Source organism: Dromiciops gliroides, chromosome 6 (assembly GCF_019393635.1).
Source record: "Dromiciops gliroides isolate mDroGli1 chromosome 6, mDroGli1.pri, whole genome shotgun sequence".
Taxonomy (NCBI): domain Eukaryota; kingdom Metazoa; phylum Chordata; class Mammalia; order Microbiotheria; family Microbiotheriidae; genus Dromiciops; species Dromiciops gliroides.
The window spans coordinates 27,109,509-27,130,856 of NC_057866.1; the positions used below are offsets into that span (position 1 = coordinate 27,109,509).

Below are 21,348 nucleotides of genomic sequence, written 5' to 3' on the forward strand. Positions count from 1 at the left end.
CAGAACACAATCCATCTCTTAACTGTGCCCTAGGGATCTGGATGGCCTGTGTGGTCGAATATTTTTTTTAAATCAATGATTTAGACAAAGGTATCAATGCATGGCATCGTTATCCAGTCTGCAGAAGACTCAAAACTGGCTGCCTAATATGCCAATGACAGAATCAGGAGCTAAAAAAAATTGTCATGAAAGGCTAAGAAAATTGGGTCGAATCTAAGAAAACGTAATAAATGTAAGGTCAGTCTTATACTTGAGTTTAAGAAATGACCTTTACAAGTAAAAATATGGGGAAAACTGGGCAGAAGTAGAAGTAACAGGTGGCAGTGAAACAAATTTGGGCCTGATACAAGGGCCGTATGTTCAATTATCTCCACAAACAAATGGGCCACCTCGGGAGGCTGCAGGTTCCCTGCCACACTGGGTGACCACTTCTTGGGTGTGTCCTCAGGGAACTATATCTTAGCTATGCACTGGATCAGATGGCTACTGAGGTTCCCTTTTAACTCAAATGCTGTGATTCCTTGCTGTCACAGAAAGATGAGGTTTAATAGTACCAATCCTTTACTCATGTTTGTGGAAATAGTCAGTTAAAAAAAAAAATAAACTGATATGAAGCAATCACTTCTCCTTTGTCCCTTAATCGATGAGGTCATGCAGGGTTAGAGCTTTACCACACATCTGACAGCCAGCTCAGGGAATGCAATCACCCATCTACAAATGAGAGTCTCCCATTAGTAAAGTGGGGTGATACTGATGACTTGTGTGTGTCTACTGTACCATCTTAATGTTTCTCTGCTAAGCTTTTTGCCAACAGACTGAATGAGACCTGTCAGACCCCAGACTTCCCGGGCCTACAAGTTTAGGGCAGTTAGGCTCTCGCTACCCTTCTCTCCACAAATAAAACTAAAAACACGGCCTCAACTCGAACAAGAATAGAGCTGTGCCATTTTGAACTCAAGTGTTTCGTAGAAGTAAATGCTTTTAACCTGTTGGCAAGTAGATTCATTACAAAATAATTTTTAAAATTCCATTATAATAGCGATCTGAAATCAACCAGGTAATAATGGTGTTACAGTGTATGTTTGGCAGTAATGAGGCAACAGCTCTCCTGGAAGTCCCATCAGAACAATCCAACACACATTACCTTGGGAAAGCTGTATAATCTGAGCTCAGTGTTACTGGGAGCACAATGTGATTAGAAATTCTTAGAATCACATCTGTGAGGCCTACATAATACTTACTGCACAGGGGGTAGAAGGCTTAATTAGATCAAGTTGGTAAGGTGCTTTGAGATCCTCAGGTGAATAGCCAAATGCTTCTTTGTTGTTCCCTTTATAGCAATTCTAAGTCTTTGTGGTACTAAGCGGTCCTCCCCCAGAGACCCCACCCCAAGTCATTCAAGATGGAAAATGTCCCCCTACGCTCTCTAAAACAGAGAACGTTTTTCATGTCCTACCTTGTGTTTCCTTGGAGAGCCTACGAGGATTGTCATAGACCTCCTGCAGTGAAGTCCCAGTTTTCATACATAGAAAAGAAACCCACTCTTTAAAGGAGAAAAACAACATACTAATTGTTAAAATCAAATGTGGGTTTTGATGCTTTTTATTTTGACATCATAGGTGTTTCTGGGCACAGTTTTCACCATTCCCCCCCCCCACCCCCTCACTGAGCCTGCCTTGGAATCGAGCCAAATCAACCAAAATGGTGGTGGCACGAGGACAGCGCATGCCCCACTGTGTTCCTGTAGCCCCTCTGGGAGTCGTCTCTGCAAAGAGCAGGAAGACACAGTCCATTCTCTGTCCTCCAGGAACACAGTGTTTACTACTAATCTACCATAATAAAAACAGCTCACACTTGGAGTTGTCTAGTTTATTCACAACAAATCACACTTTGAGACTGCTTTTAGGGCTGAACTTCTGAAAGGACCCAGATAAGCAGGTGCAATGATCCAATCTTCATTTTCCAGATACATAAGCTGAGGCTCAGAGGGGTGAAGGGACCTGCCTGCAATCACCCTGTGGTAAGGATCCGAGGTGTGGCAGAGCAAGGCAGGACCTTCTTGTCCTCAGAGTAAGGGCTCTCGTCTAGCATGCCACACTGACACCTAACATGAAATCACACACAGAGGTGTGTGTGTGTGTGTGTGTGTGTGTGTGTGTGTGTGTGTGTGTGTGTGTGTGTAGCCATTACGGATCACTTTCCATACAGTATCATTTCTGAGTCCCAAATCTTTCATTTGAAGACTCCAACAAAAACAAAAACAATCCATAAATGGAATTTCCAAAATCGACATTACACTGAGGAGGTAACAACGGTGTGGCACAATTGATTTTTTCCAAAGCTTAGCCATTTCATATACAAAGACCGTTCAAGGTGTCATTATTTAAGTTTTTGCCAAAGACTGTGCTTTCCCCAAAGTGTCGGCACATGTCCTATTGGTGGACAACCCCCTAATTTGTCCAATGAGGTTCTACACCATATTTTTGCTGAACCTCCCACCGGGGAAAGTGCAGGGTGTCGAGTGTCCCACATGAACCCTTCTTCCTAAGGATATGGGCCACCCAGCCTTTATTTACCTAGTTATATCTATGGCAGTTGGCATGACTACCACGGAACAGATCTTTCAAGGCTAAATATGTCCCCAGTGATTCCACAACGCACATCCTAGTGGACCAGAGTATTAATGGCTGATTTCAAAATGCATTAACAAGGAAGTGTGACATGAGTCAGCATCACATGCAGAAAACATCTCTTTGGAAAAACTAACAGGATATTGCTTTTTAAACGACTTGTTGACTAGGGGGATCCCCCTAAAGCCACGAAGGGACGGAGTTCAGGATTCAGCTGCTGGGCAGAGGCCTCTCCTCCCTGACCAGTCCAAGTCTCCCATGGTGGATTGCCAAAGGGCTCCCTCTGCTGGTGGTCTGGTGGCACAGCCCATGCCTTTTGCCAAACTGAGAACACACTCAGTATTTCATTACCACAAGGGCTGGGATACGCACTGTATGTGGCCACCAGGGACAAAATGGGAGCACCAAATTGGTTCCTCAAAAGCCACCTTCATCGGGGCTGCCAGCCCACAGTGTAAGGATCTAAAGAAGATGCACCCCATTCACTCGACACCCTGCACTTTCCCCGGTAGGAGGTTCAGCTACACGTGTAAAACCTGTGTCTGCTCAAAACTGTGCCAAAGTCTCTCCTAAATACAATCGTGTACCCAACACGACCATTCAACGCTTGAGAGACAGATGGTCCAGAACCGGCCCCCGTGTGGGTACAGCACCATCTGCCTCCGCCTCTCCTTGGCACTGAGCTCCAGCTTTCTGGCCACTGGGCCCTCCTCCACTGCCCTATGTTCTGGTCCCACCCCATAGTTCATCCAGGAATGACAATGACTAACCTGTTCAATCACCTGGTCAGACAACCAATAAACATTTATTAGGTCCTAACTGTATGTTAAGTAGTGAAGATATGAATGAATGAATGAATGGATGGAAAAGGATTTATTAGGAGCTTCCTGTGTACAACCTCTGTGCTAAGCAGTAGAGATACAAATGAATAAATGAAAAGGGATTTATTAGGAGCCTTCTGTGCTAAGCCCTAGAAGCACCAAGACAAACACGAAATGTCCTCAAGAACTTACATTTTCCTGGGGGAGGAGATGTGTCCATAAGTAGATCAGAACCATAAACAACACAAGGTTGTTTGGGGGAGTGAGGCACCAGCAGCAGTGGGGGTGGAAGAGGAGGGTACAGTCTGGGAAAGCTTCAGGTGGGGCTTGCATTGAGTCTTGGAGGAAGGAAGGGATTCTAAAAGTCAGAGCTTTCGAGGAAGGATTTTTCAGGCTCGAGAGAAAGCAGGGCCAAGGCATGGGGATGGGAGAGAGAAATGGGTGAGGACCAAGACTGAACTATCAGAGGAAGTGAGGGGGCACAACAGATAGACCCAGGTTCAAATCCAGCCTCAGACACTTAGTAGCTGTGCGATCTGGGGCAAGTCACTCTACCGGTTTGCCTCAGTTTCCCCATCAGAAAACAGGGTAAGAATAGCACCTACCTCCCAGGGTTGGCTGCTAGTGGCTCGAGGTTTCTATGTGTACAGCCTCCAATAATAAGTCCAGGAAAGGACTCACATGGGCTGAGGAGGCCCCAAAGCTGTATAGTGGCCTGTCACCTTCTGGCATCAGTCACCTGTGACTTGCTACAGGTGTTGCTGTTTGTTTCTATAGCACATGCAAGGCTGCTATCAGACTTCATAGAGAGGGGAGCAATTCCTAGGCGATAAATCCTAAGGAGGGGTCCCAGGTCCCAGATCCCAGGCACCTGATAACTCACTCAGAGGCCAGAATTCTACTCCCCAAGGGAAGCAGGAGGAAGGAGCTGTGGGAACCCCCTCTTATCCCACACCAGCAATCAGACCAGGGGTTTAGAACAGGCCGACTCCACAGGCTTTAGAGATGCGGAAAACCTTCATTTAAATTTGGCGTTATGTTTGCATTGCCCTCAGAGAGTATCACAGCACTTTCTACAAGTCGCCTTTTTTCCTCCCCTCGAGTCCTCCGTGCAACACCACCTCCTGGTGTGGAGGGACGGATCCTAGAGGTCTCCAAGCCTAAGCTGGCAGTCCACAGGCTCTGTCACAGCTGAGCAGGCCAGAAGGAGGTTGGGAAGGAGCCCTGTGAGGGCCTAGACACGGGTCACTCAAGGACCCGCCGAGCCAGTCTGAGGGAGGTGCATCAGCCCCCGAGTCACAGGGCATTTTATCCTACAACTGTCTAAGGCCATCAGCTATGTCCAAGTGGAATACCGGCACACAGACACGCTCGCCGATCACTAAAGGAATCGGGAGCCGGGGTCTCTCCCATGATGCCAATTTCATGAGGTCTTATTGTTGCACGAATTCTCAATGACCTGTGCTAGTAAGCTCTCCGAGGGCAAGGACAGCCGTCCATTTCTGTGTCCCTGCAGGTCAGCCCCATGCCCTCCAGAGAGGTCACTTTATTTGTCGCATGAATGAATGACCAGAAAGTACAGGGAAGGCCTTGCTAACCCTGCACATGAGAGATCATGTCACCGACTTCCTCTTTGTCCTCTGTGGCTCTCACTGCTCTAAGTCCTTAGTCCAGAGAAAGGATGTTCACCTCAAAGTTCTCTTTGGCCTTTGCCCAGTACACATGGCCTTCACACCCCAAGCACTATTCACATCCATTAACCCCTTGGTGACGGGCTCCCTCTGGGCCATGATGTGAATAACCCAAACAATTTCTTTTCCCTTACACTGGTATGACTCCTAGAATGTTTCTCCACAGACTGATTAATAAAATTAATCAGCATCTTCTGACCACATCTCGACAGGGCATCAGGAAGCAATGATCTGAGGGCATGGGTATAATGGACCATCTACCTATCAGTGGTAATGGGTTGCAGGGAACAAGCTGAGATTAGTTCACTGTTTTAACATAGGTCTTAAATTGAAAAACATATTAAGAAAGTAACTGCTTACCTTGCAAACAGAGAGGATGTTAATATTTATCGATTTATTGATAAACTGCAAAAAAATGAAAGAATTAGACATTACTTCCAAGTAGTTCATTTAGAAGTACGTATTGACATTATAGATAGGAAAAACATCCTGAAACTTGCCCTAAGAATGTGACGTCCTTAAAATGAGGGCAAAAAGAGTGAGAACAAAAATAAAGCATCCTAAGAACTCACATTTCTGTGGTAGTTTATGATTTATGAAGGATTCACCTCAAAACGACCTTGTCATGTGAAATCAGTAGAACAAGTGTGATTATGCCCATTTTAAAGGAAGCTGAGGAAAGCGTGGTGAGGAGAGATGGAACAGAGATCCCAATGCCACTCACTGCTGTGGTTGGCTCTCCCATGGGTTAACACCACAGCCAATACCATTTCCACTTACAGGTGGGGTTGATTTCATCTGTCACCTGAGAAGAACGCTAAGCACAACTGGCTTTTTAAAAGTCAAAACTGTGGGTGGCAGCTAGGTGGCACAGTGGATGAAGCACTGGCCCTGGATTCAGGAGGACCTGAGTTCAAATCCAGCCTCAGACACTTGACACATACTAGCTGTGTGACCCTGGGCAAGTCACTTAACCCTCACTGCCCCACCCTCCCACCCCCCAAAAAAGTCAAAACTGTGTAACATAGGTTAACTCAATGAAATCCTTAGACCTCAGTTACTTTTGTAAAATGGGGGTGGAGGTCCTTCGTGGCCTCTGAGGTCCCTTCTATATTGTCATGTCCCCATTCAAATTAAAGTGTACAACCACAACAGCACCTCTCTGACATTTCTGTTCATGGCACAATATGATTCATGACATGGGCATCACTGGGGGAGAGTCAGGAGACCAGGACACGCCCATGGACCTATAAGTTTACCTTCTAACCCCTTTGAGAGCCACTAACTGCAGAGGTCCATTCGACTACTTCAACGCAGATGTTGCAAGAGTTCCCTTGACCTGAAAAGACCCAGGAACATTGTGCAAAAGGCTCTGAACACCCCTGGGAGTTAAAATAAGCAGTTCTCTCCTTGACATGTTTACACAGTTCTTAGGGGGAAAGCCTGTCCACACCAAGGAAATCATTCCTCCCATGTCAATGCTAGCTTGGCTGCATGTGTCCTACCACCAGATAGGTTTTCAAATATTTGTTTTCAGAAATGTTTCAAAAATAGCTTACATTATCGAGGTCTGGAACATCCAAAAAGTATTCGGGATACTCATATGACACACCCACATTGTTCACTGAAAGACAAAAATATGAGTTGTTGGTTTGCTGACATGTATTTTAAAGATTCTTGAGAATGACAGAATGAAAAATAGTCCCCTAAAATTTACAACATGTAAAGCAGCCTAAAACATGTTAGCAAGCTAATCCTCGTACCTTCAGATTGCCCTATTTTCCAATAACAAAAATAAAATCTTTGAATAGGAAGAAAATTCAGCGTTTAAGGTTTCATCTTTAAATGCAAATATCTGTCTTTGGAGTTTCTCTTACCAAAGAACTTAACACTTTTCCAAATAATCATCAGACTTCAGGATTATCGATTACATTCCTGATTTGTGTTCTGTTTACCTTCCTATACTTAATTGAATTGTTCAAAGACAATGCCTCCAACATACAAGCACTCCTCTCCCCCAACTAACATTGCTAATGGGTTACTTGAAAGCCTGATAGGAAGTGAAACACGACAGGGCTTAGCACAATGGTTGGTGCTTAATAAATGTTTATTAATTCACTGACTGAAAACAGGCAGTTACACCCCCAGGAATGAGGTTATGAATGGTTAATGTTGTCAGTCAAACAAGGTTCCTCCTACCGGCAGGATCTGGTCTCATGTAAGACCAATGAAGCTTGGGGGCAACGGGATGTGGGCGATCCCCTCTAACTTCATCTAGCAGCCCATTAACAGGATACGAATTAAGAGTCGCTAACAGAAGTCTAAACAGGATTTAGTAAGTAGAGAATTAATTATTAGAAAAAGAGAAGTTTAAGCAGATAAAAGACAGTGAAATCATGAGCTAAAATAAAATGTTGGTAAAGGAAAACGTGTCAAAGAAGCCTGTTTGTAGCGACGGCAGTAGTATCCAAAGACTCGGCCCGGCATGATGGAGGAAGTCCTGCACATGAAGAGAGAAAAGAGATCGGAGATCTGTCTCCATCTTGGTGGGCAAGACATCCGAGATCTTTCAACTTCAGTTTTTTCATCTGTAAAGCGAGGATTATAATCCCGTGCCTTCCCTTCCTTTCAGGCCTGCTGTGAGACTCAAAGATCATAGATAGAGTCAAAGCTGGGAGCGAGCCTAGAGGTCCTTAGTCCAACTCTCTCATTTTATAATTGGGGGAAACTGAGGCCCAGAGAAGTGACCTCTCTGAAGTCAAATAGCCAGTAAGCGGCAGAATTGAGATCTGAAACCCAATCTAGGCCTCAACCCTGTCTCCTAAAAATGAGATTACGGGAACACAGGATCATAGATTTATAGCTCAACCGGCCCCCAGGGGTCCTCTGGCCCAACCTCTCCTTTCATAAATGAGGACGATAAGACCCAGTGAGGTTATTATTGTCATGCAGAAAGCAAGCGTCAGAGCCGGGATTTGAAGCTATTCTAAATTATAGACATTAAGCTGCTACTGTTGCTACTACCCACAGAAGGAGAGCACACGGAGGGAACCCAGGCAATGGGTTTACAACATTCAGCCTTATGAAAGTCACTTGGTATCCAGGCTTTCCAGAATCTACTTACAAAAGCAGGGTAAAATTCTTAGGTCAGAACACTGCCTGGAAGTCAGTAAGCAGAGGACAAAAATGAGTAAATGTTATTTATCAAGGCTACTTTACTAAGGATTAGGAGAAATTAAGAGTTTCTAGTCTTGCTAGGCTTTAATTTTAATTTTAGTCATCAAAAAGGGTCCTTCTCCCAAATACAGGCCCAGTTCTGCAAGAGCTATGTCCATACCTCACTACACAGACCTAGACTACAGGTCAATTATGAAGGCCACGTGGCCCCGCCACAAACCTGCCCTCCCCCTCCCTAGGTCTCTTTGCTCCCATTAAGGTCCGCCTTGTGAAAAAACATCATCATGTAACTCTCTCTCATGAAAATAGTACAAGGAGATTCCTTCTCTGTCTGCCAAGTGGCCACTCCCTCCCCACCCTCAATACCTGCCCCACGGTCTACACCTAATTCCCTCCCTTCTTACACAGTCAAATCATTCTCAATGTCTCACTCCCCCTAAACCCAGGACTTCTTTCTCTAGGTTATCAGATTCTTTTGCTGTAATTTTGCTTCTGTGGGCACTCTGCCCAACTTTGTTCATTGCAGTAGCTCTACAAACTTGGTGGAAGATCATCTCAAGTTTCCATGCTTTAAAAAACACAGGTTGTGGTCAGCCTAGGAACGAAGCACCTCTGAATTCAGCTACGCTGGCCCTCGGGTATGTCGTCTACCACCTCAGCTTCAGAGATTGTGATTAGGTGTTCGGCAAACCACAAAATAACATAAAAATGTAAAGACAATCTCAACAACTCCTACTATGTGAACCTTGAAAATGGTAGGTTTTCTTCTGCCTTCTGCCCTGGGAGGAAGAGCCCTTGTAACAATAAGTTTAGTTAAACAAAAAATTCCCATATTGGCCACATCCAAAAATCCTCTCCATGTTATTTATTTATTCATTTATTTATTTTTGTAGGGCTATGGGGGTTAAGTGACTTGCCCAGAGTCACACAGCTAGTAAGTGTCAAGTGTCTGAGGCCAGATTTCAACTCAGGTACTCCTAACTCCAGGGCCGGTGCTTTATCCACTGTGCCACCTAGCTGCCCCCAATCCTCTTTATTTTTAAAGCTCAAAAAAAATGCTTAGAATTATAGTGCTGAAAACCTAAGGCATTAGCTGAGTTAGTTTTGTTCGTTTGTTTTTAACATTTGTCATTTAATAGATAAAGGGTTAAAAGGCCAAGAGAGGTAAAGCGGTTGTACAGCTAGTTTGTGAGACAGCAGGCAAACCTTAGTCTCCCTGTTCCCACACCAGGACTCTAGACTCGGCTGAATGTCGTTTCCCCGTATATGTGTTGGCCTTCCAGGAACAAGTCATCCCTTCAGAATGTTCTTCAGAATCTAGCAAAGCCCAACTGTTGCTTGCTTAAAAAACGCTTTCCCTAACCCACATTCCCCATCCACTACCTCCTGCAAGAGGCAAGCCCACTGTGGTTCAGAATAGAGACACTAGGTGGCAGCAGGAACCCGAGAGCAGGCAGCTGGCTCACCAGGGGCATCACTAGGGAAGAGAGAACCGCAGGCTGAGAGGGGGCGAAGTATGGCACTGGGTGTGCCAGAAAAATATTGAGATTATAATTCCCACACGCCGCTCGCTTAATCTCACGTCAAAGCGGGTGGGGGCGGGGGTGGCATCTCGGCACATTCTGGGACTCATGACATGAGGATTCACCACACACCCAGTGAATCCCACAAATTGTTTTCACACCGTTTAGATTTGTGAAATCTCTTAAAATGTACAGGGGAGAAATCCCCAAGCCTCGGCAGCCGCTTTTCCCTCATCTGTAGTGTGGGCACAAGGAAGAGCCCCACCAAGGGGCCACCTTCTTCAGGGGCTTTTCCTGACCTCCCCCCTTAGTGACCTGGTGTTTATTTCCTAGTCAGTGCAGATAGCCAACTATATCCTTGTTATGTGTGCGTGCATAACTACATGAATACATGTTACCTCCAAGATGTACATGTAGATGTTGGTGCCGCCTCTTGGGGGCAGGGGCTACGTCCTTTGTTGTTATCATATTCCCAGTGCTGGGCACATAGTAGGCCCTTTATAACTGACCGAAGAAGGTGGATCACTGTTTGTTTTTAACTCTTCCTTCCTGGGACTCCAGAGTCTTCGGTGACAAAACTGTCTTCCTAACACCAAATTCTTCACTGTCCCCCCACTTCAAAACAAACACCTCTGGGTTATCATCTTATAAACTGATCGACTGAGTTATTTAGCAGATTATCAAGTGCCTGAAAGAACCGTTAAAGGCATCGTGGAAGATCAAAGATGTCGGAGACTTGGTCCCTGCGATCCAGGAGATAGAGCCGTCAACAAGAATTTCCGAAGTGCCTACTATGTGCTGGGCTTTGTGTTAGGAGCAGGGACCACAAAGACAAAAGCCAAAGAGCCCTGTGCCCTGAAGAGGCTTTCATTCCAGGACGACTGATGGAGAACACAACATGCAGCAGCAATCCAGATGGAGAAATCCCCCAACTTTGCAGAGTTCAGGGAGGAATGCAGCCTCTGAGCTTGACCTTCCAAACTAGATAAGAATAGGACGACAGCGCTGGGGAGGAGGTGGTGGCAGAGCAGGCATTCTAGGAGAGGCGGCAACACGGCCAGACAAAAGGAAAGGCACTGACTCACACAGAGCGTATCACCCAGCATTGCTGGGACGTGCCCCATCATCTCCTCCTCTGCTCCTGTCTCCCAGGAAAAGGTGGCTGGCCTTTCTAGCTCTCCACACGGGCCGGGGAGCTCGGCCCCTAGTGGTAACCCCAGCAGAATGCCGCCCCTACCATCCCACTCTCCCTCTCTCCACTCTTTCCCTATCCACTGACTTTTTCCCACTCGTGGACTGCCCAAGTCCCCACGGCCATTCCTACTGAGCTGGCTCCCTGCTATGCTGCAAGCCTTCCACATCAAGGCCTTCCACACTCTCTCTTCTCAGTCCCCTGGCTTCCTGCCTCATTACACAACTGACAATGCTCTCTCCGAAGTCCCCGATGGTCTCCCAATGGCCAGATTTAACAGCCTAGTCTTGATCCTTCTTCTTTCCGGCAAATTTTGCCACGGTGGATGGTGCCATCTCCTCCCAGGCTTTCTCTCCTCTCAGTTTGTGATCCTGCTCGCTCTCTCCTGGTTCTCCTCCTAGCTGTACGACCACTCGTGCCTCTTAACCACGGGTGTCTCCTCCAGGGCCTGGCAGTGAAGGCGGTGCCGCCGGGCCCTTCTCACACATTCCATCCTCTAGCTCCATCTGCTTCTTGGAGCATCCCCACAAAGGACGCCATCGCCCACCTTCGTGTCTAGAATTCTCTCTCCCTCCTCCCAGTTACCTCTTAGCTTCCCGGGTTTTCTTCAATACTCAGCTCACACGCCCACCTCCAACAGAAGGTTCTCTTCTGTTTTCTTTCCACCTCCAACTGCTTTGCTAGTGGCTCTTTCTGTGCCATCCTTCCACCTCTCCTGGACATATAGGATAAGCTCAGTGATTTCTAGGCATAGAAATAAGGTTCTGGCCCTTTCTGGGGTTTCTCCAGCACTTGGCACAGGACTGGGCTCTTAATAACACTTGACAACTAAGGCTGTGTTGGCTGGACAGTGGGGAAACATGAGAGAAACTGGCAGGTTCAGGGCTGGGAAGGTGGGATTTCAAACTAAAGAGGATTAATTAGCAAACAATAAGGAAAGACATGGTCGATATGACCTTAGGCATAAACTCCACACAATAATATAGACATGGCCCCTTCAGAAAGGTGCAAATACTCACCTGAGTCATGATTCATCTACCTAGCTAAGGTTGGGACAAAGTTAAAGAGGAGTAGAGATAAAATGGGATGCGGCAGGCCCAGGGGAAGGGACTAACAGGAAGGGACAGGCAGGAACAGCAGGTGACCCGGGGGCAGGTAGATAGTGTTGTCAAAGCCATAGAGAAGAAGGAGGCCAAGAGCTGAGACTTACACTGGCTTCCACTCTCCCTCAATCACAAGCTGTAGAAAACACCGATACAGTGCTCAAAATAGAAAGCACAGTCAATTTTTGGTTAATTCTGAAACAGGTCCACCAATATTCTAATTGCATCATTTTTTAAAATCATTCTCCTTTTTCTTCCTAGTCTTTTTTTGGGTTTTTTTGTTTTGTTTTTCTTTTGTGGGGCAATGAGGGTTAAGTGACTTGCCCAGCGTCACAACAGCTAGTGTCAAGTGTCTGAGGCTGAATTTGAACTCAGGTCCTCCTGAATCCAGGGCCAGTGCTTTATCCACTGCACCATCAAGCTGATCCCTAGTCTTTTTTAAATGAGAAAGGACTAAGTTCGTTTGCTGTTGTTGACCCCCCTAAACTCAAAGTTCTCCTGCTGTGAAGACAATGATGTCGTCCAAGAATGTCATTTTCCCTGGTGGTCGGGGTGGGGCAGAGGCAGAGAAGAGTGAAGTACCAGAGAGTTACGGTCTGCTTTCAAGCAAACAATTTCAATCCGAAGAGTTGAAGATAGGTATACCCAATGCCTTACTTGTTATGTCCCCCGGGGATGACAATTCGGATTCATGTGAAATAAGCATGTCGCCCAGGCTGTAGAAATAAATATTCTTGAAGCCCAGGTGCCTTTCAATATATACCAGATTAGTCAAATTATCCTTCCTCATTCTATTACTTGGTTCATCAGATCAAGTCTGATAACAGAAGATTTCCACTTCGGTCACCTTTGAGATCATCTACACTAACCGGGCCCGGCACTAACTCACCTAGAAGCCAGAAGGAATTCAAGCCCAGGTAGAGTCTCTTCATTAAACTGACTGAGAGGGACGGGAGAAGAGAAAAGGTGCTTTACCATACACCTCATTCCTCTCCAGGCTGGCACTCGGGACTTCTACCACCCCGCAGGAACCTCTTCATCCTACAGGCTCTTTCCTGTGCTAGAGTCCCTTCATGGGAAGCAGCCTCCTCCCTCTGGCCTAGACCTTGGACAGGATGTTTCCTCCTAGAACCTCCCACTTAAGGAGGGAGCCCAGGTCAGCTGTGTCTTCGTTCTCCTACAGGCTGCACTCCAGAACTTTTCTATTCTGCCCCCATTTTGCCCTCTCACTGACTTAACTTGCAAAACTTAAAATAATTTAAGCTACATTTATTAGAGATTGATTTAGTGTGATTTTTTTTTTTTAAATCCTCTGGATTAGGAGGTATAAACTTTGAGGGTTAATGTACTTGCCTGACATTTTTAAGACCATGGTAAAAACAGAAAGGTGATTCAGGTCAGAAACCCTATTGAAGGAAAAGCAAAGGGCCTGGAATGGGACGGCCCACACTGCCCAGCTCATCGCCAGGGTTCAATTCACCAAATAACTGTTCCCTCGCCTTCCCTGGCCCCTCTCCCATGGGTCTTGCTCCAACTATCTCAAGTCAGTGGAGTTCAGGGACTCCGGCATACAAAGGTTCTCCTTCCTCTTATTTAACATATTGCTGCAGCTAGCACATGCTCATAGTCTGACAGATGATATTTGGAACACTATGCAAAACATTTTGCAAACTTTACAGTTTTCCTACGTTTGTGAGAATCAATTTCTAAATAAGAAGGAGTTTACAAGGCTTTAAATTGGCAGTGGCTTGAATCAGAATCTGCAGCTCGAGGCTACACAATAGAAAATCTCCACTATTTACTTCTAAGTTGCCATACATGCTCCACAACAAAATGAAAGGCCATCGGCTGAGCACAAACTTTGCTGGGTGGAGGTGGTGTGGAAGAAGGAAGGAGGAGGGAAAGAATGGGACTGGATCAGATTACACCAGAATTCACAGCTCAAGGAAAGAGCATTTACAAAATGGATCGTGGACCAATTTATATTTGAGGTTACTGGACCTTTGAAATCTTGGGCAGATAAGAAAGAACCCCCCTCTTCCATTCTTGGGACCTCAAGTTTTCTTCTGACTAGATAATTCCTAAGGTCCTCACCATCCCCAATCGAAATCGTATGATCCCATAAATCATTGTTTCTTATTAATTTTTCTTTATAGATTTTATTTTTCATTACTTTGCTGCTTCTTAATATATTCTTTCCATTTCATCCACCCAGACAGTTGTCCCTTATAAGAAAGCATAAAAAAGAGGGAAAAAAGCCATTTGGCCAAACTAAGCACCGTGTCCATCGAGTCTACCAGCCTTTCTTTGTAGTAACTGGTGAACAGCCACCTGTCTAGACCCCAGATCCTCTGACTTGGCAAAGAAGGGAAAGAGGTGCCCCCTCCTCTCTCTCTCTCTCTTTTTTTGAGGGGTGGTGGTGGATATAGGGGTAAGTTTGGTTATTAGGAAGACACAGCATTCAACTGTGCTTTGGCTGTGGATTGAGAAGCAGTATGGCAGACTAAATGGAGAGCTACCCTTAGGTATGTTAGGGGAGGATTATGGGCCCCGGTTACCCCAACAGTTGTCTGGGGAGCTCAAGGAACTTTTTCCTCGAAACCTCAGGAGTTTTCCCTTGAAATCAAGTAGGCCTCTCCCTGAGCTCAATCAAGGACATACACACCCAAAAGAGATACGTGGCACTAGATGGAACTGAGCGTGCTCCAGGACCACCACCCCGCAGTCCAGCACTCCTGACTCCCTGATTGAGGTAATCCTGTTGGGAGAGACTACACCAGAAGACCCTGGAACCGCCCACCAGAAGACTGCTTGGACCATCAGGCCAGAGTTAACGCCCATCAGCAGATTGCTCACAACTGATCTCTCCTACCCCAGCCAAACTCCAGAGAACCCCCAGCCCCTCACGCAATAAGGGACATTCTTACCCACGCCATCTGAACCCTATATAAGGGCACTCCCTGAGCTAGTTGGGGAGGAAAGCATTTTGGTTTCTCCAAAACCTTCCTCCTGGCCAGTTTCTCTTGTACCCCAATAAAGCTGTTCTTTTATTCCTAAATAGGACTTGCGGGAGGGTGTAACTCTTTACAGGGGAATCCTAAGGACCCAGGTGCTCCCTCCCCATATCAGGTATAACAAAGACCTGGGTTTGAAAGCCGGATCTGAGAGCTCCTACTGAACAGTTCCACCCTGGACAAATCACTTAATGTCTCAGGGCTCCAGGCAACTCTGTAAAAAATGAATTGGAAATATGGCACACAACTGTACAGATGGAAGAAGTTTCTTCCCTGGGGAATTCCTTCTCCCAGGGAAGTCACAGGTCCCACATCTAAGCCCCCAGAACTGTTGTTATTAGCAGCGGTGAGGTGACCCCAAAGCGTCTGCATGTTCTAAGTCCTATTTTGTCTGTTCATTACTTGGGAGAGCCAAACTCAGACTTTCACATCCTGACCCTCTAATGAAAGGGTAAGAGAGCCGAGACCAACCTTCCCAGCAAGCATGGGTCTGACCTCCCCTAGGTTTCCAATAGGCTCCATTCACCATGAGCCACACCTCCTCTTCTAAAGAGGCTCTGAGATGGAGGGAAGCAAAAGGAAGCTTCCCCAGCGTGGGGTCAGACCTTTCCTCCTGGATCTGTGAAGTGCAACATAATGGCTAGGCCTAGGAAGGGGAAGGGCACTCCTCACAGTCCTCTACTTCAACGGCCTCATGGGACTCAGCCTCCTTCTGGTTATTTGTAACCACTCCTATCCCTCTCTTCTCTTAACTCCTCTTTTAAGAAGGGAGAGGCCGGGGCAGCTGGGTGGCGCAGTGGATAGAGCACCGGCCCTAGAGTCAGGAGGACCTGAGTTCAAATCGGCCTCAGACACTTGACACTTACTAGCTGTGTGACCCTGGGCAAGTCACTTAACCCCCATTGCCTGCAAAAAAAAAACACACAAAAAAACAAACAAACAAAATAAACTGAGGAGAGTAGGAGGTGGGGGTATCCTTTTATCTCCAGCAGCACCAGGCTAGCACAGTACCTTGGCCATGGCCATGCTTGCTGAATGACTGACTAGAAAGCAAACTTTTCTGGCAGGGGGATGTCTCTCAAGGCAACATCCTCCCTTCTCTCTCTTATCTCCTTTTCCTTAACCCCCAGGGCAATAAACTGTTAAGATCCACCCAGACTAGGTTCCTCTTCCTCAGGCTCCAAAATTATCCTGGCTTTCTCTTTCTATCAGAACTCATACAGGGGGCAACTAGGTGGTGCAGTGGATAAAGCACCCATCCTGGATTCAGGAGGACCTGAGTTCAAATCTGTCCTCAGACACTTGACACTTACTAGCTGTGTGACCTTGGGCAAGTCACTTAACCCTCATTGCCCCAAAAAACAAAAACAAAAGCCCAGTCAGTGTTTCTGATTTCCCTGAAGGATTAAGACAAGGGTTCTTGACCTGGAGATCAGGGATTGTTTTCAGAGTCCACGAACTTGAATGGGAAAGAATTTGCATCTTTTCCTTCAATTATTTGAAAGCATGATTCTCTGAAGGCCTCCATTGGCCTCCACCTTCCCAGACTGCCCATGGATAGAGACAAGGGAAGAACTCCTATAGCAGGAGGCAGAGAAGAGGACAGTGGACGGGCATCGGGAGACTTGGGTTCGCGGCCCATTTCTGCCATGACCCAGCCTATGGCAGCCAGCCTCTCTTGGCCGCATGTTCTTCATCTCTAAAAAATGAAGGTGGCTGGACTAGAGGACAGAACAGTAACAATCATGGCGACAATACCACCTGGCATGTATGTGAAGTTTGCAAAGCCCATTCCATGTTCACTTGTTTGATTTAAAAAAGCAAAGGGGAAAAAAATCAGTCCTAGTGAAAGACACAGGCAAAGGCCACCATGGGTACACTTCCTATTTAAAGTTTCCTTGACGTCTCGGTGGGAAGAACCCCACGGCCCATGGCTACTCCAGGCAGTGGCTGCTCCTGGCTTCTTTCTCAATGGAGGTCTCCATTTGTGATGTGTGTCACAGTGGCACTGACAGGCGTGCTATTTGGTCCAAAGGCCTTCAAATGAACACTTGCTTAACCAAACCTGAAGATGAAAATGTCTTCTCATGTCCAGAACAAGTAGAGTAGAAAGAGGACTAGATCTGGGCCCAAGTTCTGACTGTGAGCAATTTATTTCATCCACCTACCTAAGCATCAGCTCCCTCACCTTGTACAATGAGGCAGGGTGGACTAGATAACTGATAAGGGCACTTTCAGCTCTAAAATTTGGAATTTTCTAAATTACTTTACCTCGCCAGGCCTCCTCTGTGAAATGGGACTACTTGGTTCTCAGGACGCTTGTGCAGAATGTCTTATAAAAAGCACTAAAAGAACGAGCTATTGTTAATAAGCTTATTTCTGATTATGGCTGGTACTCATTGATCTCATCTTCCCCAGTGAAAAAGATGCATTTCTCCATAAGATACTCTCAGACTCGCCCTCCTCGGCATTTGTGAAGGAACATGAATGAGGAGAATGAAAGCCTGTTTCTTTTACATAATAATCTCAAGGCCACAACTTCTTAACTCTAAGTGTTCATGGAGGTGTCAAGCTAGGCTGAGCTTTCAGTACAAACTTCTCAGATTCATTTCTCTGCATCAACTTACTGAAAACAATGTCACTCTCATGACAAAGTGCCTGCACACTTTCCACTGGGACTTTTTAAAAATACCCACAAGCTTCGTTCGTCACTCACCATCTGTTTGCCACATATCATGGCTCCCTCAAAGATCTGGGCTGCAGGGGCCAAGCTTGAAGTCAAGAGTTCACATCCTGCCTCAGACACTTACTAGCTTACAATCCTGGGCAAGTCACTTAATCTGTCTGCCTCAGTTTCCTCTTATATAAAACGAGGATAATAGCACCAACCTCCCAAGGTGGTTGTGAGGATAGCATGAGATAACTTCTGTAAAGAACTTTGCAAGCCTTAAAAGCATTACATAAACGTTACGTACTGGTATTACAGTTATCCAGTCTTTTCTTGAAAACCTCTAAAGAGGGGAAATTGACTATAGCTCCATCCTTAGCCCATTCTATTTAAAGAATAGTTTGGAAGGTTAATAAGAGTTCTTAGAGCCTAAATCTCCTTCTCTTCTCTCTTTCTATCCACGTTCTTTCAGACAACTCTTCACTGTTAGGACATGCCTCTCTCGGTATTTACAAGTCGTGTGACCAAGAACAGATCTTCAATCCACTTCTCTCCTCGATTTCCTCATGTGTAAAAGGGTGCTATTATTAGATTATTATTAGACTTGCCTCAAAGGAGTATTGGAAGGCAGATGGAAAGTAAACCTCACAGTGCGATATCAATGTGAACTAATATTCTATGGCCATGAAAGCACCTTGAAAATGATGACGTACTAAACCAGTGTAAGGTGCCGAGATCACCAACAACGTAATGATTACCTCACTCTTCTCTTCCCTCTCTTTACAGTCTCCAAAGGGCCTGACTCTGGGGCTCCTAGTCTGGAAGCCTGCATGGTGAAAAGGGGCTATTTATGACAACAGACTACATTGTTACAAGGTGGTAAAATGCTGGTCCTAGATGAAGTCAGGATACTGACTTCCACTACTCACCACCTGTATGCCCCTCCCAAGCCTCTTAACCTCTCTTCATCTCAGTTTCTTCATCTATAGAATGGGGATAACAGTAACACCTACCTCCCAGGGTTGCTGTGAGACTGTTACTATAAAAGCACCACTTAAATGTTAGTTATCATCATCACTGTTGTCATTATATTTACCATGATTAATACTCATGCCTCCTGAAAAGATTATTGAAGAATGAAGGCTTAAAACTAGCAAATAAAAGTTTGGTCCCCTGCTCCACAACAAGATCTCTTCTGTTTCCTCCCTTAAGCTGAGTCTTGCTCTAAGTCTTCTCTCCCCACCCGTAGAGTTCACCATCACCTTTAGGAGGGAGTTGAAGGCCACTGACAGAGGAATGTCTTAACTGGCTAAGTACCTGTGGTTGCTGCCAGTGAAGGAAAAGAAAGTCAGGGGATTTTGCAGAAGGCAAATATGTCGCCTGGGATTCATTGCCCAGCCAACGGCTATTATGGAAGCTAATGAAGAGCTAAAGGACTTGACACCATGAAGGACTGCAGGCCAAAAATGCTTTAAAGTAAACCATGGAGGCTAGCTCATGCGCTAGAGCCCTCTGGGGCTCCTGAGAACAGTGACATGGCCCAGGGCTTAGGTGTGAGGCAGAATGGGCAAGAGGGGTTCTCAGGATTAGGGTGAATAGCAGAACCTACCAAAGACTCCAAGAGAAGCTTTCTGCGGTCTGACTTTTAAAAATAGAAGGCAGGGGCAGCTAGGTGGCACGGTGGATAGAGCACTGACCCTGGAGTCAGGAGGACCTGAGTTCAAACCCGGCCTCAGACGCTTGACACTTACTAGCTGTGTGACCCTGGGCAAGTCACTTAACCCCAACTGCCCCAAAAGCAGGTTCATTATCTGAATAGATTTATAACCTTCAAAATCCATAATAACTTCATTTATTGTGTTTATGAGTTTCCTCTATCCACTTAAAAGTATAGAGACAATAGTAATGTTTGACAAGCTGTTTTTGCACTAATAAATACAAAGCAAGGGGGGGAGGGGGTGGTGTGGTGATGGTCAAATGATAGATCAAATAAATCCAAGAAATGTGCCAAAGATACGAACCTAGAACACCAATCTGGAGGCCTGCCAGGCCTATCTGGATCTTGTTATAGATATCAGCTGATGCAAAGTCAACAGCAATCGTCTTGGTTTCCACTTTGAATTTTTCTTCTAAAAAGGAACAAAGAGAAAGATGCTTTTAAAATATAAGTATAGACACATAAAAAGAATTGGGATTCAAATTATTCTTTTAAAATTTTCAAACTGGATGTGGTTCTTCGAAAATGACTCCATACTCAACACTTCTTGCCACGTGGGACATCTTAATCAAGGCACTGAACCTGGCCGTGAGCCCCAGTTTCCTCCACTATAAAACAAAAACCCTAGCACAAGGACAACTGAACTCTTTCCTATTCCAGCTCTAAGTCTATGAGCCTATGATTTTCAGGCCTAGAAGGATCAGCTAGCAAAACACATGGAATAAGAAGCCAACATCGAGCTGGAATTTCAGCAGTAGCATGAATCTGTTGTTGTTGTTGTTGTTCAGTTATGCCTGACTCTGTGATCCCATTTAGGGTTTTCTTAGCAAAGATACTGGAGGGGTTTACCATTTCCTTCTCCAGCTCATTTTACAGATGAAGAACTATGGCAAACAAGGTTAAATGACTTGCTCAGGATCATACAACTTGTATGTGTGGGAGACTGGATTTGAATTCAGGTCATCCTGACTCCAGGTTCCATGCTCTATCCACTGTGCACCTAGCTGCCCAGAATGAGTCTGAATAACCCACCATCAATTATGCCTTTTTTAAAATGATGACAGTGATGGGGCGGCTAGGTGGCGCAGTGGATAAAGCACCAGCCCTGGATTCAGGAGGACCTGAGTTCAAATCTGGCCTCAGACACTTGGCACTTACTAGCTGTGTGACCCTGGGCCAGTCACTTAACCCCCATTGCCCCGCAAAAACAAACAAAATGATGACAGTGCCATCCACTTCCAGATCTTTAGATAAATTGCATGATATAATAACAGGAAAAGTACAATTCACATCTAAGTATATCTGAAATACCACAGGCTTTAAGGATTTTAATAAAAATTTAAGATCTCACCATTTCAGTGAGAAGTCACGCCCTGGTCAGTAGAGTAGATGGAGGATTCTCATGCATCAACATTTACAGTCAATCAAACTAAAATGGTAACACACAAAATGAGTCAGCACAGTCACAAATGACCTCCTAAGAACTTTAGAGGAACCCCCTCAGCTAAGACGGTCACTAACTAGACAGAGAGAAGGCCTCCAAAGCCGTGATCTACATAATAAAAGTTCCCAAAGCTCCTCCCTAGGCCTGAAGGGTGCCCAGTTAACAATCAACAAGCAGCTATTCAACACTCTGGAAGTGAGCTGAGAGCTCTGGATACAAAGAAAAGCCTAGACCTTTTTTCCAATGGAGTGAGTGGTGATGTTCATGTAAACATAAGGTAAAAGCCCTCCTTTAAGCAAACTAATCACAGTGACTTCCATATTGGTTAATGTGAGAAAAATAGGGGCCCCCCTCAAAAGTTGATTGAA

The 21,348-nt window shown here is 45.6% G+C and overlaps 1 protein-coding gene across 1 annotated transcript in view; it reads right to left on the bottom strand.

Annotated features, from left to right (window-relative positions):
- HSD17B12 (hydroxysteroid 17-beta dehydrogenase 12) overlaps window positions 1–21,348 on the bottom strand; it is a 140,338-nt gene that overhangs the window by 31,935 nt on the left and 87,055 nt on the right. Inside the window, exons 4-6 of the mRNA XM_043971631.1 lie at window positions 19,841–19,948; window positions 6,702–6,766; window positions 5,503–5,547 (exon numbers count right to left, since the gene is read on the bottom strand). Coding sequence (XP_043827566.1) covers window positions 5,503–5,547; window positions 6,702–6,766; window positions 19,841–19,948 — 218 coding nt within the window. The remainder of the gene's footprint in view (window positions 1–5,502; window positions 5,548–6,701; window positions 6,767–19,840; window positions 19,949–21,348) is intronic.